Source organism: Halictus rubicundus, unplaced genomic scaffold (assembly GCF_050948215.1).
Source record: "Halictus rubicundus isolate RS-2024b unplaced genomic scaffold, iyHalRubi1_principal scaffold0656, whole genome shotgun sequence".
NCBI lineage: Eukaryota > Metazoa > Arthropoda > Insecta > Hymenoptera > Halictidae > Halictus > Halictus rubicundus.
Window position 1 is genome coordinate 54,770 of NW_027489197.1, and position 19,367 is coordinate 74,136.

At 37.3% G+C, this 19,367-nt stretch overlaps 2 protein-coding genes across 2 annotated transcripts; both read left to right on the top strand.

Annotated features, from left to right (window-relative positions):
• Positions 1-863: 863 nt before the first annotated feature.
• Positions 864-12,799, top strand: LOC143364535 (gastrin/cholecystokinin type B receptor-like). Its single transcript, XM_076804826.1, has 5 exons — positions 864-890; positions 1,499-1,705; positions 1,982-2,126; positions 12,378-12,575; positions 12,744-12,799. Exons 1-5 carry the CDS (start codon positions 864-866, stop codon positions 12,797-12,799), a joined length of 633 nt encoding a protein of 210 aa, XP_076660941.1.
• Positions 12,800-17,192: 4,393 nt separating this feature from the next.
• On the top strand, positions 17,193-18,913 carry LOC143364536 (zinc finger BED domain-containing protein 4-like; the record flags this gene model as incomplete). Its single annotated transcript, XM_076804827.1, has 2 exons — positions 17,193-17,824; positions 18,130-18,913. A coding segment is annotated over exon 2 (529 nt), but the record flags the coding sequence as incomplete, so codon positions are not given.
• Positions 18,914-19,367: the final 454 nt, after the last annotated feature.

The window sequence follows — 19,367 nt, forward strand, 5'->3', positions numbered from 1 at the left end:
AAAACAGTTTCATTTTATAAGCAAGGAAGAGGGAAAGAAAATGAAATTGATTTTCGTTCGCTGTAGAGATATTGCTAGTTTATAGAAAACTATGAATTCTGAAGAAACATTCTAAGTTTATACTACGGTCACGATTTTTATCAGCTTATATGTATATCCCTCCGGGTGGTATGGCCATTTTCTTCTTCTCAAAGTTTGTTGTCTTTTTTTTTACTTTTTTAGCTTTGATAGAAAACTTATTGTTTTTTAACATACGAATTGTCGAAAATGTTAAAATACCATATATCTTGAAAGGCAAATAATGACAGAAAGTCTGGTATTATTTTTAAATATGTTATCAATGAATATATCAGTTTAACACAATTTTTCATAGCATTTTCATCTGAACTATCCTCTTCCCCCCATTTCTTTTCAACATAATTATATGGTTTTCAGTAATGTAAATGTGGTTCCACTTTCTACACTTTCCTTGTTATATGAAAAGTAGTGTTGAAATACTTAATAATACTTTTTCTAATAATAATTCTATATCGAGCAAGCTCTTCACCAAAGACACATTTTTTCTCGTTTGATATCAAAAAATAGAAAGACGTGGATAATTTAATATCAGGTACTTTTTGCAACCATTAGATATTCAAGTACTGCAAATAGAACTGTGCATCATCATTAGGTTGACATTTTTATGCATTTCTTGCTCATAAAAGTCGCCTAAAGAGAATAAGATAAGGAGCTTCGTAGAGTTATCCTCTTTTACGTTCTTCTTCATCCGCAACCATTGATACTGGAAATTCTTAATTTCGCCTTAGATTTGCAACTGTTGCCAATGAAAATGCAAATTCATATAAAAATTGGTAACAGTGCCAATGTTACGCATTTATGACAACAAATGGGTAACTGCAATTTGAAATTACTATTAGTGTAAATCTTTCTGTAGCTTTTTCATGCAAAATGCACATTTCAAATTTTCGTTATGAGCACAAATAAAACAGATAAAAATCGTGACCTCCACTTTTTTCATCAAAATTCCGAGCAACAGCAATTTCAAAAAACTAATCCTTCTAACATCTCAAAAAAAAAAGAGAAAATTCAAATCGTTCGGTCCAATTTTTGAAAAAGTTATTAACTCTGAAGCCTCCCGTTTGAATATAGAAGCATGTGAATGGGTTTCCGTTGAATGAAGCATTGAATAAAAATTCGATATCGTCGCATAGGATAATTGTTATAATACCTTGTCGGCGTGACAATGCCAAAACAGAACAGATTTTCCAATTGATTGGCAACAGTTGAACAGTTTACGGCGCTGTAGAATCGTTGCGACAATTTTGATCGGTTACGACACGATGTGTCTGTGTCGCTGAAATTCCACGGTACGAAAATACAATTTCGGCAGACAGGATAGAAATCGAACAGGAAAATAGCCTTCACCAGAGTCTATTTCACGTGGGCCACATTCGGCAACGAACAAACGCATCGGCCCGCATACATTCTGCCTTTCTAGAGCAGGAGACGCCAAAGGTCAAGCTTCGTTTCTCTCGTGCGTCCCCCGCAATCCACGAGCGAAAAAATAATTTGCGCCCTGGTCAATGAAAATCCTGATTCTCGGTGCTCACGATTAAACTGCGGATTTTTATGTGGATTTCATGATTTTTCTATTGAAGAAATGCACAAGCACTATGTCAAAACTAGTAGACGATTTTGCAAAAGAGTTCGTGTCCGATCCGAAAGTAAAACACAAGCGGCTACACGCTTTAAAATAATGTCTCAATACCATTCAATAAGCCAATGAACTCATTTTACGTCCCGCTAATGAAAGCGATCAATTGTTCGTATGATAGAAATGGTGTTAATCCAACCGAAATTATTTTATGTTTTTTCTTTTTTATGTTTTCGACTATAAGAATCCACTTAATTAAGCGAAACGATCCTTATTAATCTGGTCACGACGTCGAACGGTTTCAACTTCCTTCCAGTAATTAATTAGAAGTTTGAAATTCATTTTCTGAATTTCCAGGCAGTTGCGGATCTGCTGCTCGGTATCTTCTGTATACCCTTCACTCTACTTGGCCAGATTTTGAAGAATTTCATCTTTGGGATTATGCTATGCAAACTTATATCGTACTTCCAGGGTACGTATTATTTAATTAAGTTCCATCCAACACGAACGACCCAGGTTCGGGGCCTATAATCTTCTGGGTTTTCGTGTCATTTCTACAAAACACATCTGCGCAATCTACATTTTATATAAATTATTAAAAGTTGAACTATCATCATTGTTGTGTATTCAACGATTACCGATGACTAGGCTGCAGGTCTTCGTGCATTTACAGTACAAAATTTACCTTGTTTTTACAATAGGAAATTTTAGAGTCGCCGAGGAAAATTTTCTCTGAATTCTGACTTTCATAAAGTGACCTGTAAACATTCTGCATAAAGATTGGCAGTCTAGGTTCATAAAAATTGAAATTTTTCTACGTACCAGAGTATATTAAATTATTGTACATACACAGGGGCGGCGGTGGTTCAGCCGAGAAGGGGGTGATTCTACATGAGAAAATGAGTGGAAGATATACAATAAAATTTTCTCATCCGAAGCTTCGTTTTCGAGAAAATCGAGTATGAAAATGCAGCGAACACGCGTTATTCGATGGGAAGCATCCTATGCCGGAATCATTCGTAACCCGTAACGGTGGGGATAAGCTCGAGCGACCATCAATACATTTTATTCCGACATACGACGTCGCTTTTTATTTCGAAATAAGAAAATCGCTGTCCCCTCTTCGTCTTCTTCATCCGAAGTACAGGAGTTCGAGAGTTGAACTCGATTTTCACGAGAACGAAGCCTCAAGTGAAGAAAATCTAATTTTTCATTTTCGATTTGTTTCTTCACGTAGAATCCTTTCTCGGTTTTACCACCGATACTGGGACACCCTGTACATTATTTGTTTCTGTGAATAATACAAGTGAAAAATAAAAATGATTTAGTAACTTTTCAAGTTGTAAGTGAGATTAACATCTGTATGGAATTAAAGGTTGGTCGATTAAAATTACGTCGAATCTTCTACGTTTGCCCGGATTTAATATTATAGTTAACCTGAATAAATACGGACTATTATTTGTTAAACTGTAAAATCAAAAGAATGACATTGAATTTTCAAGCTCGTTGGAGAATTGATCTTTGAAAAAGTGTCATCTGAAATTGTGCACGGATCTTGGATAACAACTTGAAAAACAGCACGGCAGAAGAAATTGAATGTTTTCACCCGTCTGTGCTCCAGATTTCAGTCCCTTCCAATTATTCTCGAGGATTTATGACGAAGACAAAGCGCGTCCGTATCTTTAGAAACATTTCAAAGAAAGAACTGCGGTAAACTGCTTAGTGTATGCAGTTGCCGCATTAATCTTGCGAGCTGCAACGCAAAAAATTGTTTCCGACATGCATTTCCTTCTCGAGTATACGCATGTCATTTGTACATGTTTATCGTAATATTGCACTCAACGTATTAGCAATATAAATGTATTAAATGTAATAAATTTGGAGAAGTTCGTTAAATACTAGCAGGACTTATCTGCAGATAAATTCGAAAGATTCTTTTGCACTGCGCAGGAAATCGAAGAACCGGAAGGTGGTAAATCTTTCGTTGACAACGCAATAAAAAATCAAAAAACCACAGAACCACGAACCCTTCACAATGAATTACGGCCCGGCCAGTCCAAGAAATTAACGAACCGAGAAGAGAATGTAATCTTTCGTGAAGTGAAAACGTATCTGACGATTTCTGCTCCAAAAGTTGCTACACTAAGATCGCTAATGGTTTGGGGAATCAAGTTCACGCTGAACTCGGTCGAAGAATACGTCGCAAGAATGATTTTTATGGCCGCGTTCCCCCGAAAGGAGTCATTCGTTAGTGAAATTAGTAAACAGCAAAAAATCAATTTTTTAAAACACAAAATCGGAGGAGATAATAATTTACACTCGACCAAGACGGGGTAAGGGACCAAATTACTGAGGGGGTGCCAATTACTGCGCCTGTATTAATTATACTTACTTTTAAAGCGTAACGAATATTAAAAAAGAGATATTAAATTTTTTCATGAAAATCAGTTAATAATTTTGTACAGCTCACTTTTAATATTCGCTATGCTTTAGAAATAAGTATAGTTAATATAGGCACAGTAATTGGCACTCCCCAGGAATTGGGTCCCTAATGAGAATAGATTAGTAATTATGGGGACATGTATACGGGTTAATAGCATTGTAAAAATTCTTATTATCTGTTCTTATTGAACATTAATATATTGTAGAAATTAAGAGTGTGAACTATTTTTCTGTATAGTCGCCGTTCGCCTTTAGTTTTCGAGATATTTGAAACAAGCTGTGAACACCACTACAGTGAATTTTGGTTATACATACTTACACGTCTGCGGCGGTGTTGCATCAGAATGGGAATGCCGTTTATCGACTGTCTCCACCAACACATCGCAACGATCGAAAAGCAATTTACATAACAGGTCGATCTTGTCGAGAAGGCTCCTGAATATTAAGTCTTCGAGACATTTTCAAAATTCTACGTATATCAGTGAAACTGCAGCAATAGTAATTGATAGTAAAACGATAGCAAAGTAACAAACATTGAGAAAATCCGCTGAACTGCATAATTACCTATCATTTCTTTTTCTATTTAATAATGAGTGTACGGCGAGTCCCAAAAATGTCGAAAAATCGACTGAAAATGTCGCGTCCGGTTTGAAATTAAAACACAAGCCATTGATTTTCAAATAATGGTTCTATTAATTAATTACATAGTCACCACTATTTTTTGCAATTGTCTCCCAACGTTTTACAAGCTGGTAGATTTGTTTGTTGTATAAATTACGTGGTTTTTTTCCAAAGAAGATCTTGAAGTCTCTGAAAACCGGGTACAAACGTTTGCAATTATTCAACAGAATTAGATGGAGAACTGTGAACATCATTTTATCGGATAAAACGGTTTTAGTTAAGGAGTTCTTCGTACGTAACGAGCGTTCTCGTGTCGTCCACGTTTAATTTCAACTCAAATATTTTCTTTAAATTATCACTCTCCTCGTAAATCTGGTGTTTGTTGCGCTCCTCCTCGACCGTCTGCGAAACTGTTTGACTCATACGAAGCAGACGGCACTCTTAGGAACTATTTACATCGTTACACCAGTTCTGTTCTAATTAATTAGTTTTCTCAAAGAAAGCCTGCAGAGCCTAACATTGTGGAGAAGAAGTGGAATACCATGGAACTTTGAACGAGTATTTCGAAAACAGTTAAAACGAAGAGACTCGGATGTATTTTCAGTAAAAATACTCCTCTTATAAAGAGGTGCAAAAATCGTTCAAAGTTTCAAACTTCCGACTCGAGAATCACTGGAATTATTTATATTATACACTATTGTGTCATTTATTTATACAGAATTCTTAAAATATTTCATGCGTTAGATCGTCAAAATAAAATTTGCGGAATTTTTATTGTTTATTTAAGATGATTTTTTATTTGAATGGTCGAACCAGGATTATTTCGAATAGTTTTATAATTATTTATAATAAATATAACAAGGTGTAACGTAGCCGGAGGAATCAATAATAATATTGCATATGACAATTTTACATTAAACATTCGTCACTATATTCATTACCTCGCACGTATCAATCATGCAAAATAAATTGCAATAGCACTGCACCGCAAGTTTCGAAAGAATTGGCGGTGATCCATCCTGTGTATGTGATACGTAGTACAATTTAATACCGACCAGTATTATCGTCGCAGGAGACAAGAAAAAGTTCTTTGAATTAAATGATATCTTTTATCCTTGCCAATGGTATCTTTCTCTCGGGCAGTTCAGGTATTCAGTGGAGGGAACTAATGTAAGTTACGTAGCGAGAAGGAAATGTGAGATTTCCGTGGATTCCCCGTTAAGTGGCCATCTGGCCGAATAGGGAGTGAGAGAGAAAATTCCACAGAGCAAAATCACTTACCGTAGAAATAGATTAGAAAATCGGTTGAGCAAGAGATACGATCCGCCGTGATCGAGCTTCCGGCGTAGATACCTGCGTCGATCCCGGGCATGAAAACAAAATTTAAGCGCCGCCGTGATCTCAGTGCGTGCTTTCACAGTCAAGGTAAAGAACTTTATTAGGCTACTAAATTCTTAAACTGCCAGATCGATTAGTTTCTTTCCCGGTACTGATTCCAAAATTCGGAAACCCGAGTTACGGATACTAGGGTAAGGAACCCAATTACTGTGAGGGTACCAATTACTGCGCACTATATTAAGTATGCTTATTTTTAAAGAATAATGAACATTGGAAAAGAGATATTAAATTAAAAAATTTTTATTTTAAAATAAGTATGATTAATATAGACACGGTAATTGTTACCCCGCAGTAAATGGATCCCTTATCCTATTCAAGCTTCTTAACCGAACTGTTAATTATACAAATTAATTCTCGGACTTTCCGCAGAAAAATTAATGTTTATCTATTCGGAATCAAATCGCAATTTACAGTAGCATCTCCGTAATTGTCGTGTCGTCGGCTGCGCCAAAATACAGTTTAGGGGAATGCCATAAAATACAAATTAAATGCAGCATAGACGAAAATATGCGACAGTAAAAAGTGTCCTCGTGTATTTCTCTTCGTGCGCGTCAACTCGCGCCGACTGCCGTATCCAATAGTCGGAACGAAATCCTCGAATTTCATGGTACTCGAGAATCTGCAGAGAAGGTCCCTCTATTGTTTTCACAAACCACACGGACGCTTACGAATTGTGCTACTGGTTTCCGGTATTTTCCGCTAAACTAGATTTTTACTGTCCGACAAGCTCGCGTGGCCAGCGTTTTTACGAAGTAGAATTAGCAGATCGTGATCAAACGCATCAGACGATTCCTGTTCAATAACACTCGCGCCCGCAGAATTTTCAATTTCCGAGAAACGAGGCGTCGAATGAAAAGAAAATTATCCTATATCTCCGACTTATTTTCTCATGTAGAATCATCCCCTGCACGCTTACACCACTCTGGGACACTCTGTAGACATATGGAATAAAAAAGTCCACCAAACTCTAGAGTCGTTTTTTAAGAAAACGATTGACTCGAGGCATATACTTTCTTTGAAACCTTTTATCCTCTCGATGAGTAGATTACGATGCTGCAATAAAAAATTTGACCTTGAGAAAACCGATCAAGGACAATTGTGCACGTAATTTTGTGAAGGTGAAGAATTCACTCGGATAGTTTTTACACATAATTTTGGTATACCCTGTACATTGATACGGAACGAAAGTCGTTTTTCAAGAAAAAAAATCCACGTACAAGGGAAATCGTATTACCTGAAAAAGCACTGTATTCTTTTATGTTTGTCGACCACTTCCGAACGCCAGCTAAGAGGTTCATCTATAAAAAGACCGAATATCACCTTGAAACTTTGTAAACGAGTATCTAACGGGATGCAGTGTAGTCATTTTGACGAGACTAAACAGTTATTTTCTAAAAAAAAAAAAAAACGGTTCAACCTGTACCGGTGTATAAGATGGTCCTCCTGTGTCCTTCGGTTGTGAAAATATTTAATATGCAGTTTGAGTGCAGTTAAAAAAAATAATCATACGTTCAAATATGGACAATTTCTCGAGAACCGGAAGTTCAGTGGTCGAGTCATTTTTGGTTCCGCTGTACGTTACATTCTCAAACAATTTTCTATAAGACAGTGACGGACTTTCTCATCTATTTTGAAACGCTCAAATGAATTAATAGACGGGAGACATATAAATCAAGCACACGTCCCATCGAGTTTCTCTATACTCTATGGCGCGATGTGAGCACGAACATTCACGTGCACAGCTCAACGGTTCGTCGCCCATTGCGATGTGCGTCTCCCCATAAAATCGATCCTCTCAAGCCCTGAAGTTCAAGGGAATTTTAGACTCGTGTGCGCTGTAGCGTTCACAGATGTGAACCTGACCTGAAACGAATGACAATGAGACCCGGTCAACTTTCGGACTTTTCGCTTTTCATATTTCATATGGGACATCAAATTTGTCTCTGTTTTTTTTTCTTTTTAAATGTACTCGATGTCTGGATTTATTTGTCTGGACATGAAAACTAATTTTCACGCTGATAAATCTGGTGACTGTCCCAAACATCTCTACCGTAACTGTTCAAATTTTATCCCGGCCACTGTAAGTGTGAGACTCGCACTAATGCGAGCGAAGCAAAAGATTGCAACTCCTCTAATTTTTTACTTTTTTTTTTTTATGAAACTTCTAGCGCCGTGTTCGTCTCGTTTTTCTAATTAAAACGACACCAAACACGATATAGTCACGATCACAGTTACTCGTGTAACAAGCGATTTATGTTTGGGGCTAGACAAAGGTCGGCCAGCGGAGGAGATAGAGAAGCAGAGGGTCGAAGCGTCTAACTTCGGTCCCTCTTCCTTTCCTCAATCGCTAACCTACTCTACGTTCGACACACTACAAGGAACGTAACACCTCTAACATAACTGTCGCTCGACATGCCCGACGATACGACAGTTACGGAGATACTAGCGGTGAAGCGTTTCTGATAATTGGCTCGAACGCGAACACCAACGAATCAGGTTAGTTAGCACTTTGCTACAACCACGATCAAAGAAGACACGTTCAGCGCGAGTGAACTAGTGCAACCGTAAAGTATTTCGTTTGTCATCGGTGCTCTCTAAGCGACTTGCGTTGGCTCGTTATTCGCTATCTCTCTGTTTCACTCATTATTTGTGTTTCCACTTGGATCCCCCGACGCGATCTATCGTTTCCTACAGGACGAATAACGAACTTCGAAGGGTCTCGCAGTGAAATGTCTCCCCCTGCCCCGGTGCCACGCCGCAAGCCGTCTTTCCAGCTTTGCACTACCCGAAATGTAACATAAGGAAAATTAGCTGTTTTCGGAAACTCCGAAACTTCGAAGGTTTACCGTCGCACCCCGAACAAATGTCGACAACGAATTCACGGATTATGCGTCAATTCGGACGAGTGCAGCCAACGAACATATTCGCACGCCCTCCTTTAGGTGCCGCGACGACGCAAACGATCAGTTTCGAGGACGAAAAATGGAGGCAATATTTGTCATTTCATTTCTTCCGTCGAATACTGGGTTTTCGTGGATTATGGGAAGTGGGCAAACATGTTCGGGAGATTGGGATAAACAAAAGAGACGTGTACTTCAGCGTAGGAAGCAAGAAAATTCTCAAGAAAAGTTCACTTCGTTGGATTTGGTAAAGTGAATTCAAAGAGAGATTCATTTGATGACATTTATCGTGTAAGTTTCGTTTGTCGAATGTAGTTTGCGGATGTTATGACGTAAATGATCCTCACATTGAACCTCTCTCATATCTGTTTATGATTTTTTCACATAAGTAGGCTTAAAAAATAAGAATAATTAATATAGGCACAGTAATCGGGTCTCCAGTTTATGGGGAATTATTCAACAAATTTCTTTCTTCAGACGTATATTGTGAAAATCGGTAAATTCGTTCGTTCGCACTTTTCTAAAGTGAAATAGTTGCTTTCGGCGCCCCGTAGATTTAGTGTTAATGTCGTTGTCTCTGTAATAGAATTAATTCGGTGGAGTGAAGCGTGAATCTCTCAAGCTGCAAAAAGCTCTATACAAGAGTACTATCCGCCCATCTCAGGCGTGTTCACCTCCGCTAGGTAGATTTATCCTCGAACGAAGATTAAAATACTTTAGCGCTCCAGCCCAAAACGTAATACAACACGAAGCATCATAGTTAACTCTGTAAATTTGGTTCTGTATCCTACTTTGTTTTGACCCACATTTTGCCGAGACCAATTGTTTAAACCTTGCCACACCTCCTTTTAACGCAGAATAAATTCGTGAAAGCAGGAAATAAAGCAAGGAAAGCGAAGCACCGTACTCGAGTAAAATAGGAACTGTAAAATACAGTACTGAATTTCTACAAATATTTATATCAATACTTCACTGCATAATTCACTGAAAAAATTATTGAATTACATTAATCGAAGTTATATTGTTGAATCACGACTGCTATTGTTACTACTGTTAAAACAATTACTGAGACGACTAGACATTATGACCAAAATGAATAAATATTAGAACAATTTAAAACTGGTTACATTGTTTTGTACACATTGGAGTTAATATACGTTTTTATGAATCTTCTGTTTCCAGTAATTGACACAGAAAATGTTTATTTTACAGAAAACTCCACAGTCGAATAATATTTTGTCATGATATAAATTTGATATAAACTTGCACGATGTAAATTACTGCACACCATCGTCCCTTGTGAATCGCAAAGGGAAAGCATAAAGTTCTCTTGAATCGGAATTAACCGTTACACAAAATACGTTTGCAATCTGAAATATCAACGCTCTGCATACAGTAAACCATAATGTCCACACCAGAGATACAGTTAACTACTAGACACTAAATCAAGCTACTAGGTTATACGATTCACGATAGGAATCGCCTATAACGCGGAGCACGTGGGAATGCAGCAATAGTAGATAAAAACACTATGAAGCATCGGTCACGTGCAACAATAAACTGCTCATACCTAGATGCACCACCGGTAACAATCAAAGCCATAAATGATAAGAGATATCTGTTTGTAGTGTCGGGTGTATTATCAGAAATACTACAATTCAAATAAGATGGCTAGTTAATAATAGTATAAATTTTATTTACATCATGCACATGTTTTACATTTCATCTTACACATTTTTTCATAATTATACAGCGAGTATCTTGTTCAATGAAAGTTAGTTGAAAGTATGCCTAGATTTATAGCAATAATCGCTAATTGAGAATATTGGTCGCATAATTACTGCGACCGTCATTATATACAATTTTATTCCGATATAAGACGATGCTTTTTATTTCGAAATAAGAAAATCGCTATCCCCTCTTCTCCTTCTTCATCCGCAATACGACGAAATCCGGTCCCGAGCAATCGCCTTATATCGAAAGGAAGCTGTGGCGAAATATCGGCGTGGGTCAGAAATGACCCATAGGCCTAGAACTGACAGAAATCCGAAGGTTAACCTACAGAGTATCAAAATCGGAATTTAATTACTTACTGTATGCTAAGTAAATGAATGTTACACGAGTAACAACAAAAGCTTAATATAAATTAATTAATCTACAAGAACGATCTCCGACAGTATACTTTAAAAATATTGTGAAAAGTATCTATTGTCTGAGAGTTAGCCAAGTGTACTTATAAAAATGTTTATAAAAAGGATTAATTGTTTACGAGGAGATCGTGTCCACACTTCTCTGTAACAGACTGTATTTTGACAGACAAAAGTATGTTTACAAAATGTTCAGATAGATTGTTTACGTTTGAAATCCGCAAAAAACATCCGCGGGCATCGTACTGCAAACAGAATTAGTGGAAAACAATTGCCAGTTCAAATATAACGGAAATTTTAGTTGCTATCTCTCCGCTGTATCTACACGCGAGAAGGATAAATTAGAATATACACTGTGAAGTGTGCTGTCACGAACGAATGTTTGAACGAACAGCCTGTGACAAAAAAAGAAGGCTGCATGCAATAGCGAATTTTTCATTAGAACTCCCTTGTCGTTAATGATTTCCCAGATGAGAAAGACAATCCGCGTAGCATTGATATAAAAAATTTTGCAACTTTAAGGAATACCGGTATATTTACATTTTTAAAAAATGAACACACGCCACGATTTTCAGTTCTTAACTTGCACTGAGAATTCCGGAAATTTGATTGTGAATCCCATGACACAGAAAACGGGACTCAATTACTGTGGGGGTGCCAATTACTTTGCCTATATTAATTATACTTATTTTTAATTGATAAATAAGAAGTTTAATATCTCTTTTTCAATATTCATTATACTTTGAAAATAAGTATAATTAATATAAGCAAGGTAATCAGCACCCCCACAGTAATTGGATGCCTTACCTTAATCTCACTTGTTAAAATTGTTGAACTCTCACAATACCTAAAAGCATTCTCGGTACTGTCTTTAGAATCAGAAATTGAAAATTTTTTTTCATTTTTTTGCCATTTTTACGTTAATCAATTTCGACGAAACTTTGCGCATGTATTGTAATTTAGACTGACAAAAGGTGTGTTCTAGATTTTCATTATAGGGTCGGACGAAATAGTTAAAAGTCGTGACCTTTTCATTTTCATTCGCAATCTTGAGCAACAGGAATTTTTCATTAATTTTGTACACTTGATTTAGTAATCTAATTCTTCCAACGTCACGCACAGACTGAAGTCGTTCGGTCCACTTTGAAAACAATTGTTCCTGTTTAAGGGGAGTGTGAATATTTTCGTTGCAGCTGTATTATTTCTTGATTGCAGTTGCGTCGGTGTCCGTAGTAGTCTGGACTCTCGTCGCAATTTCATTGGAACGGTACTTCGCTATTTGCAAAACGCTGGAATCAAGGCGCTGGCAAACCAAGTTCCACGCTTACAAAATGATCGCTATAGTGTGGATAGTTAGTCTTATATGGGGCACGCCTATGCTGATTGTCTCAAATCTGCAAAGTTTACGTGGAGGTATGAATTTGTTTCATCGCGGAAGTTTTAATATGTATATCCATGAAAATATATTTAGTTACGTAAAATTCAGATAAATATGAATCGTTATATCTTCAAACAATATCAGCTTCCGTGTTTTTTTAATTTTGTTTGTTTACTATAAATCTCCTGGTAATCTTTTGTCAGGGGAATTGATACTTGAGGAGAATACAGTTACCCCCTCTCCGTCATTACCAGGCTAGTCACGACGCAGTCGCAGACGCAACGCGAATTGGGTGCGCGCGTCGCGTTACGTGACCGATCCGTGGCGGAAGCGTCGGGATGCTTGCCACCAGAAAGTAGGGGAATAACGTCGTAGAAGGGGAAGGGTGGGGGACAAATCTTTTTTCCACGACAAATCCACGACAACAGTGTTCATATCAACTAATGCATTCACAGTTTGGTTAGCCATTTTCATCATGGACGCGTAAAACCCACGTTCAGTTTCTTTGACTGTGGACACTGGGTCCACGAATAACAATTAAAAAACGTAAGCGTTCGGTATTTCTCTCTTGTTTTTCAGGAAGACACAGATGTCGAGAAGAATGGCCGACTGTTGGCACCGAGCTCGCCGTCAATTTGTTTTTGGATGGAACCTTGCTGCTGATCCCTTTAATCATAATGAGCGTCGCCTACTGGTTAATCGGCGCAGAACTTTGGCGCGGATTACGAGAGGAAATACGACAAACATCCACCTGTCAACGGCGTCGTAAGTATATCGAAAATGTTTACGATCGTTTCCCACGACTCGGCACGAGCGTTACTGCCAAAGTTAGCTACCGAGCTCGTAACAGTGCCATAAGTCGTAAACCGTGAACATTAGAATCGGGTACTTGTACACTTTTGTTTCGTCATAGTGGGACAATATGCTTGAAAGTTGTCGCGGACATGTTTGGAATTTCTACTCGAGTTCAGGTGAAATAGGTTTTCGATTTAAAAAATGCAATTTTCACTGTTGTTACTAGACTAGATGCCCGTGGGCACCAGTGTCGCCGGATGAGAGAAGGGAGCATGAATTGAGGGGAAAAAGTTACCCTCTCTCTGTCAGTACCAGAGGCGGAACGCGTCACGTGACCGGACCGCGGCGGAAGCGTGGGGAATAGTACGGTGGAAGGGGAAGTTAGAGTGGGGACTCAAGTCTTGATCTGGCAATACTGGTGGGCACAGCTACGGGCAAGTAACTTAGCGAAGTGGGGGTAGGCCGTGGCCATGGCTAGCCACGTAGCTGTGACAAGGCTTCGAGTAAGCCAGCCATTCTGTGTATGCCCAGGGCGAGAAAATCGCTGCCCGTACGGGCAGACAGCTCTGCACTAGACTGTTAATTAGTATACTTAAATTCAAATGTATTATATTAATCGCAAAATATACTTAACTTCAAATTATAAATTCAAAAATTAAATATAAATTATATCAATATACCTAAATTCAAATTCTTGCTCGCCAAACACTTTAACACGGTAATTCTCAAAATGATATTAACATTGAAGTAACGAGCAGTTACTGTCTCACATTGTCATGCAACTTGACGCAATTATGAGACGGAAACTGCGTTAAACTGTTAGAAACTCGGTGCTATAGGCAATGCTACTACCCGCCGCAGCATAACTTGTAGTCCGTTATAAACTATGATTTTTAGATAAATACACACTATGTTCGATCAACTCCCGTCGTTACAACGGACAATCCGAGAACGGAGACTAGAAACGCCAGATAATAAACTATTTCAATTTTTCATTGTTTGAGCGTCAATATTTTATCGACAATAACATTCAATCACTCTGAATTTAATCGTCGATGGTCGTGGATATTGCAACAACACCAACAAATACTACCGTATTATCGATCACGCCAAAATTAGTTTTCATTAAATCGATGCAGACGTGTTGTGCTTGACGCATACGACGATGTTCCTCGTCATTTCCGAATGAGATTTTTCCATTAAAAACTATTGCTCAATTCTCATTCAGTAAACGACTTCGCGACAAGTTCCGGCATGCGACTTGTAAAATTAAATTGCGGACTCGACCGGCGCATTTGGACCCAGCATTATTCTCGGTAGCCTGATCGAAGCAAATCCGTGTTACAGTCGAGAGTACTGAATCCAGTGGAACAGTCCGGAATTCATCGTACGGCAGGGGTGATGGACGACTCAGCACGATAGTTATCTTGAATGATCGCAGCGCATCCTCGAAATTAAGGTGAGTATTTAAGGTGAGTAACTGCAGCCAAATATCGCCAGGCGATACGATTAAGTACTGTACAAATAAAACATAAAAATTTAGCTGTTACGCGTATACAAAATTGGCTCATTATATCAGTTAAGTAAACGAGAAGGCCATTTCAACCAATGCCGCAACAATTACACGAGCCATCAACGTCGTGAAATCTATACAGAGTTTAATTGCATGCTTACTAAATTTTCTACACTAAGATAGTAAAAAATTCTTCCCTCATTTGCTCTGAATTTCCACCATTTGCATGTTTCTCACGTAGTTCCTTATCTCATATCTTCTCGTGTGAGTTCGAAACTTACTTAATTCTGGTACATAACGTGACCTGAAAACATAATAACTTTACATAAAGAACGTATACTACCACAATTTATAAACATTTTCAAATTATCTGCTATTAGAACATTTCATGCTTAATCATTTTTAATGGGACTTTAAACCCCCGGATATTAAAACGACATCTGCTCTAATTTAATGGTCGCATCGAACGGTGATCCAGTGATTCACGTGCATTGACAACTTTGTGAAAACAAGCTACAAATTCCACGTTTAAGGGGTTATAGTGGTAATTTGAAAGAATCGACTTTAAAAGCCTCGTTGTTCGTGAACACTTTTATAAAAATTTCACGTAAATATTTGCGAAATTGCGGAAGTTATAGGACCGAATGTATACCTAAATCACAAGCTATAGGACCATCGTTGAAAACTTTAAAGCCGTTTATCTTGAAATTACATTTCTAAGAACTGTACGGTTTTTAGGGTACTTTTAAGAACACCGTGACTCTCGAACACATGAATATTTTTACTTCGAGTTATACCTGAAGGCATTAAATCTCATTTTTTATAGAAAGAATGTCAATAAGAATGAATATAAAATGATATAAAAATTTTCCTTTCATTTCAAATTTTCAAACACACGAGACAAAATTTTCCAGTTTGCAACTTTCACAATTTTTGTTTAAATTCGCCGATCGAGTTCCACTACCTAGCTTTTGATATATGTAAAAGGATTCATTCCAATTGCTTTCAAATAATTAGTATCTCTGAATTTCTGAGAATTATTTGTTACTCATAAATGTGTTCGCAAGTAACCAATTTTTTTGAAACTTTGTTTAATTGCTCGTGATTATCCCGAAGGATGTTCGAGCTTGTGATGTATATTTACACGCGATTTGTCGACAATAGGGATGTGCGGGCCGCCCGATTGTCGGGCGCCTGAATCGTCGGGTCGGGTCGCAGACAGTCGGGCGGGCTTGATTCGGGCGCGCGATACTTCATGACACATCGGGCTACCCGAGAGTTTCGGGCGGCCCGAGCGTTTCGGGCGGCCCGTGCATTTCGGGCTACCCGATAGTTTCGGGCTACCCGAGAGTTTCGGGCTGCCTGCTCGACTTCGTCGGGCGGGTTCGGAAAGAATCGGACAAGTTCGTGCGAGCGAGTTATTGCGATACCTGTGATTAAACTCTGCGTTCTTATGAAATACATAATGGTAATAATGATACTTCTTTCATAACTTAATTAACGTAATTTTTAATATACTTGGTTTTTTTATAATTACCGTAGGTATAATTGGCAAACATATGCATAATCTTTATTTGTATTAAATTTTGAAGTAATGCAAGTTACACGTGCAAAATTTAAGAGACAATATTTCTGGCATTCTGACGAATTTGTTCCTCCGAATGAATTTGCATATGTATCGATAATATCATCAAAATATCCTTACGAAGTTACATACACCTAGAATGTATGAAAATATGAAAATTATGACCATTTTTAAGGAGTAGTTTTCATTAACTGTTATTTAACTTACTTCATATCTTGTTATAAATATAACTTATTAATTAACTATCATTAACCTGACAGAAATTGTGCAACGCCTACTGACTGCGGCATATTCTTATGTAAGTCTCGTAGGACACTGCACAAAGATCCTTTGTTCAAGGATCTTTCCCCGAATCTGGTGTCGCCTTTCCGCTGAGTGTTGGCCTGCGATGCGTCAATTCCAATTGTCATTAAGTGGAGTACGGCTGGTCTCTTTCCCCGTTGGAAAATCCGTAACGAATTCTTAGGTCCAAACATGCCAATAAATAACCAAAAAATTACGGTGTCCCACTCGATCGTAGCACAGACCCTGACACGATGTCTAGAATTGTAGACAAATATAATATGATACATAATATATATTGAATGATGGGTGATATGTTTAATATAATATATACACGAATATAAATGTAAATATAGATATTATAATTTTAATATTAATACATTTACTTTAATTGTGATTTAACTTACTTTAAAAATTAACTTATCTTATTTAACTGAAAATGTGGGAAACTTAATTGTTCAACATTTTCTGTTATTAACCGCGACCGTGTTTGAGTTACTATATTTCCTGAAGGAGAGCATAAACGCTAACTCGTAACTTGCGTCGCGGGTACAGCTACATAACGTTGGGCTGCTAATGATAAAATTGGAGATCTTGTACAATGACGGCCCCACCACTCTACAATGTTAGTGTCTCTCAAGACAACGTTTTCATTAAAATAAACGTTAATTTCGCTACTTTTCTTGTTCACGAATGTTTCTGCGCCTTCCTCTCTGTTATTTAATGTTTTGTTGAAGAAATCTATTATTTTAAATTTTTTCTTACCTAATACAAAAATTAAAAGGTGAATAAAGGTGAATTTATAAAGGTGAATTTTGGAATTTATGGAATTAAAAATAAAAAATTATACTTTTAGAATCTTACCGCTGATATTATTGTTGCTATTAATATTTTCTTGATTTCTTGAATTTGATCCGTTATATGTAGTGCAGAAATTTGTAAACTAGACTTTTCATGTATTGTATATTTTTTTTCTAGTGTTAAAATATTCCTATAAGTCGAGTATTGTATTCGATGTAACGCTTTTTTTAAATTGTTCCATTTTAATATTCAAATAAATATTTTAAATAACCTTTAATGCGTTGCAAACTTTGCTGCAAATATCTGTAGTGTAGATAGATTAGCCTTTTTGAACATTGCATATGATGTCGATGCATGCATATTGTATGGCCAGCACAAATTTCAGTTTAGGAGTTTAGGTTTACACTGCGGTCCACTGTAGACGATGACATTTTTAAGAATCTTTCTAATGGCTCTTTGACGAATTTATTGGTTTACATGTTTAGTATTCCCAGAATGTATCAGCTGACTTGTTTGGGAATGTTAGCCTGGCTGTAGCGCTCTCAATCTCAATGGCACTTGATTTGACGTAGCATAGGCCCACACATAGCGCTAGAGGCCCGATAATTTATAGATCCCTCAAAAAAAAAAAAAAAAAAAAATACAAGGGAGTCAGTGTCATCCCCAGATTTTACGTATTTCGTTTGTGGGCGTTGCGTCATTTTAGAAACCGCCCTAAAATGTAATTATTGGCTAAAACCTCACCATTCTACATTTTGGTGGAGGAAATGTTCACCCCCGCGAGGTTTCGTTTTTCTTGTGACTTCGTTGGAAGATCAGTTGGAAATCAAAGTTCGAGCAATCAGTATTACTTCAGAATATCGTAGTGATGTGTGAAAGCCGTGCAAGCGAAGATATGGAAGTCGTGGTCGCAGGATGTAGTGACATGAATGATAGTGAAGCCGTGGAGACATATCGATCTAGTCGATCCAAAAGTGATGTCTGGCAGCATTTTTTAAAAATTGGTCGTGGAGAAGCACAATGTAATATTTGTGATAAGAAATTTAAATTAAAATACGGCAATACCAGCTCACTACTGCGCCATTTGAAAGCTGTGCATGGTAGTGTAATTCATTTGCCCACGACCACGCAAATCGAAACTGAATCTGTTAAAGATAAAAATATTGCATACTTCGACAAAAATTCAAGTAGATCGAAGCAACTTACAGAAGGAATTGCACAAATTATTGCATTGGATTTGCAACCGTACTCCATAGTGGACGACATTGGATTTCGGTCTTTTATTAATATCGTAGAACCGAGGTATGAAATTCCTTCACGGACCACGTTTTCACGGAGGATCATACCCAAAATGTATGAAGATTTACAATCAAAAATAAAAAACGAAATATCTACAGGTATATATTACATTTAATTTTTTAATATTTTTTCGTGATTGTCGTTCAAATTTGAATATGTTGTAGTCTTCAGTAAATGAATGAACGAATCTCATAAGATTTTTCGATATTTTAAAAATTGTTGACTTCACAGACGAGAAAAAATTGAGTTTTTAGAAGCTTATAGAGAACACATAAGAGTATCTACTAAAAATGTTGTCATTTGAAAAAATGTTTTGTAATTGACGAAATTAAAATTATTTGAAGTGAACACTGCACCGCAATATACAGCCTCGGCCGGCCGCACACAATGGGATGGACCGAGAAAGGTTGATAGGTCACTAAAGACTACAATATATTCAAATTTGAACAATATCCGAAACAGTACTTCAGAAAGTGTCCGATTTTTCGTGGTTGGACCCACGTTTTTATTTTCCAATACTATATTTTGTTAAATTTATATTAGCAATGACAG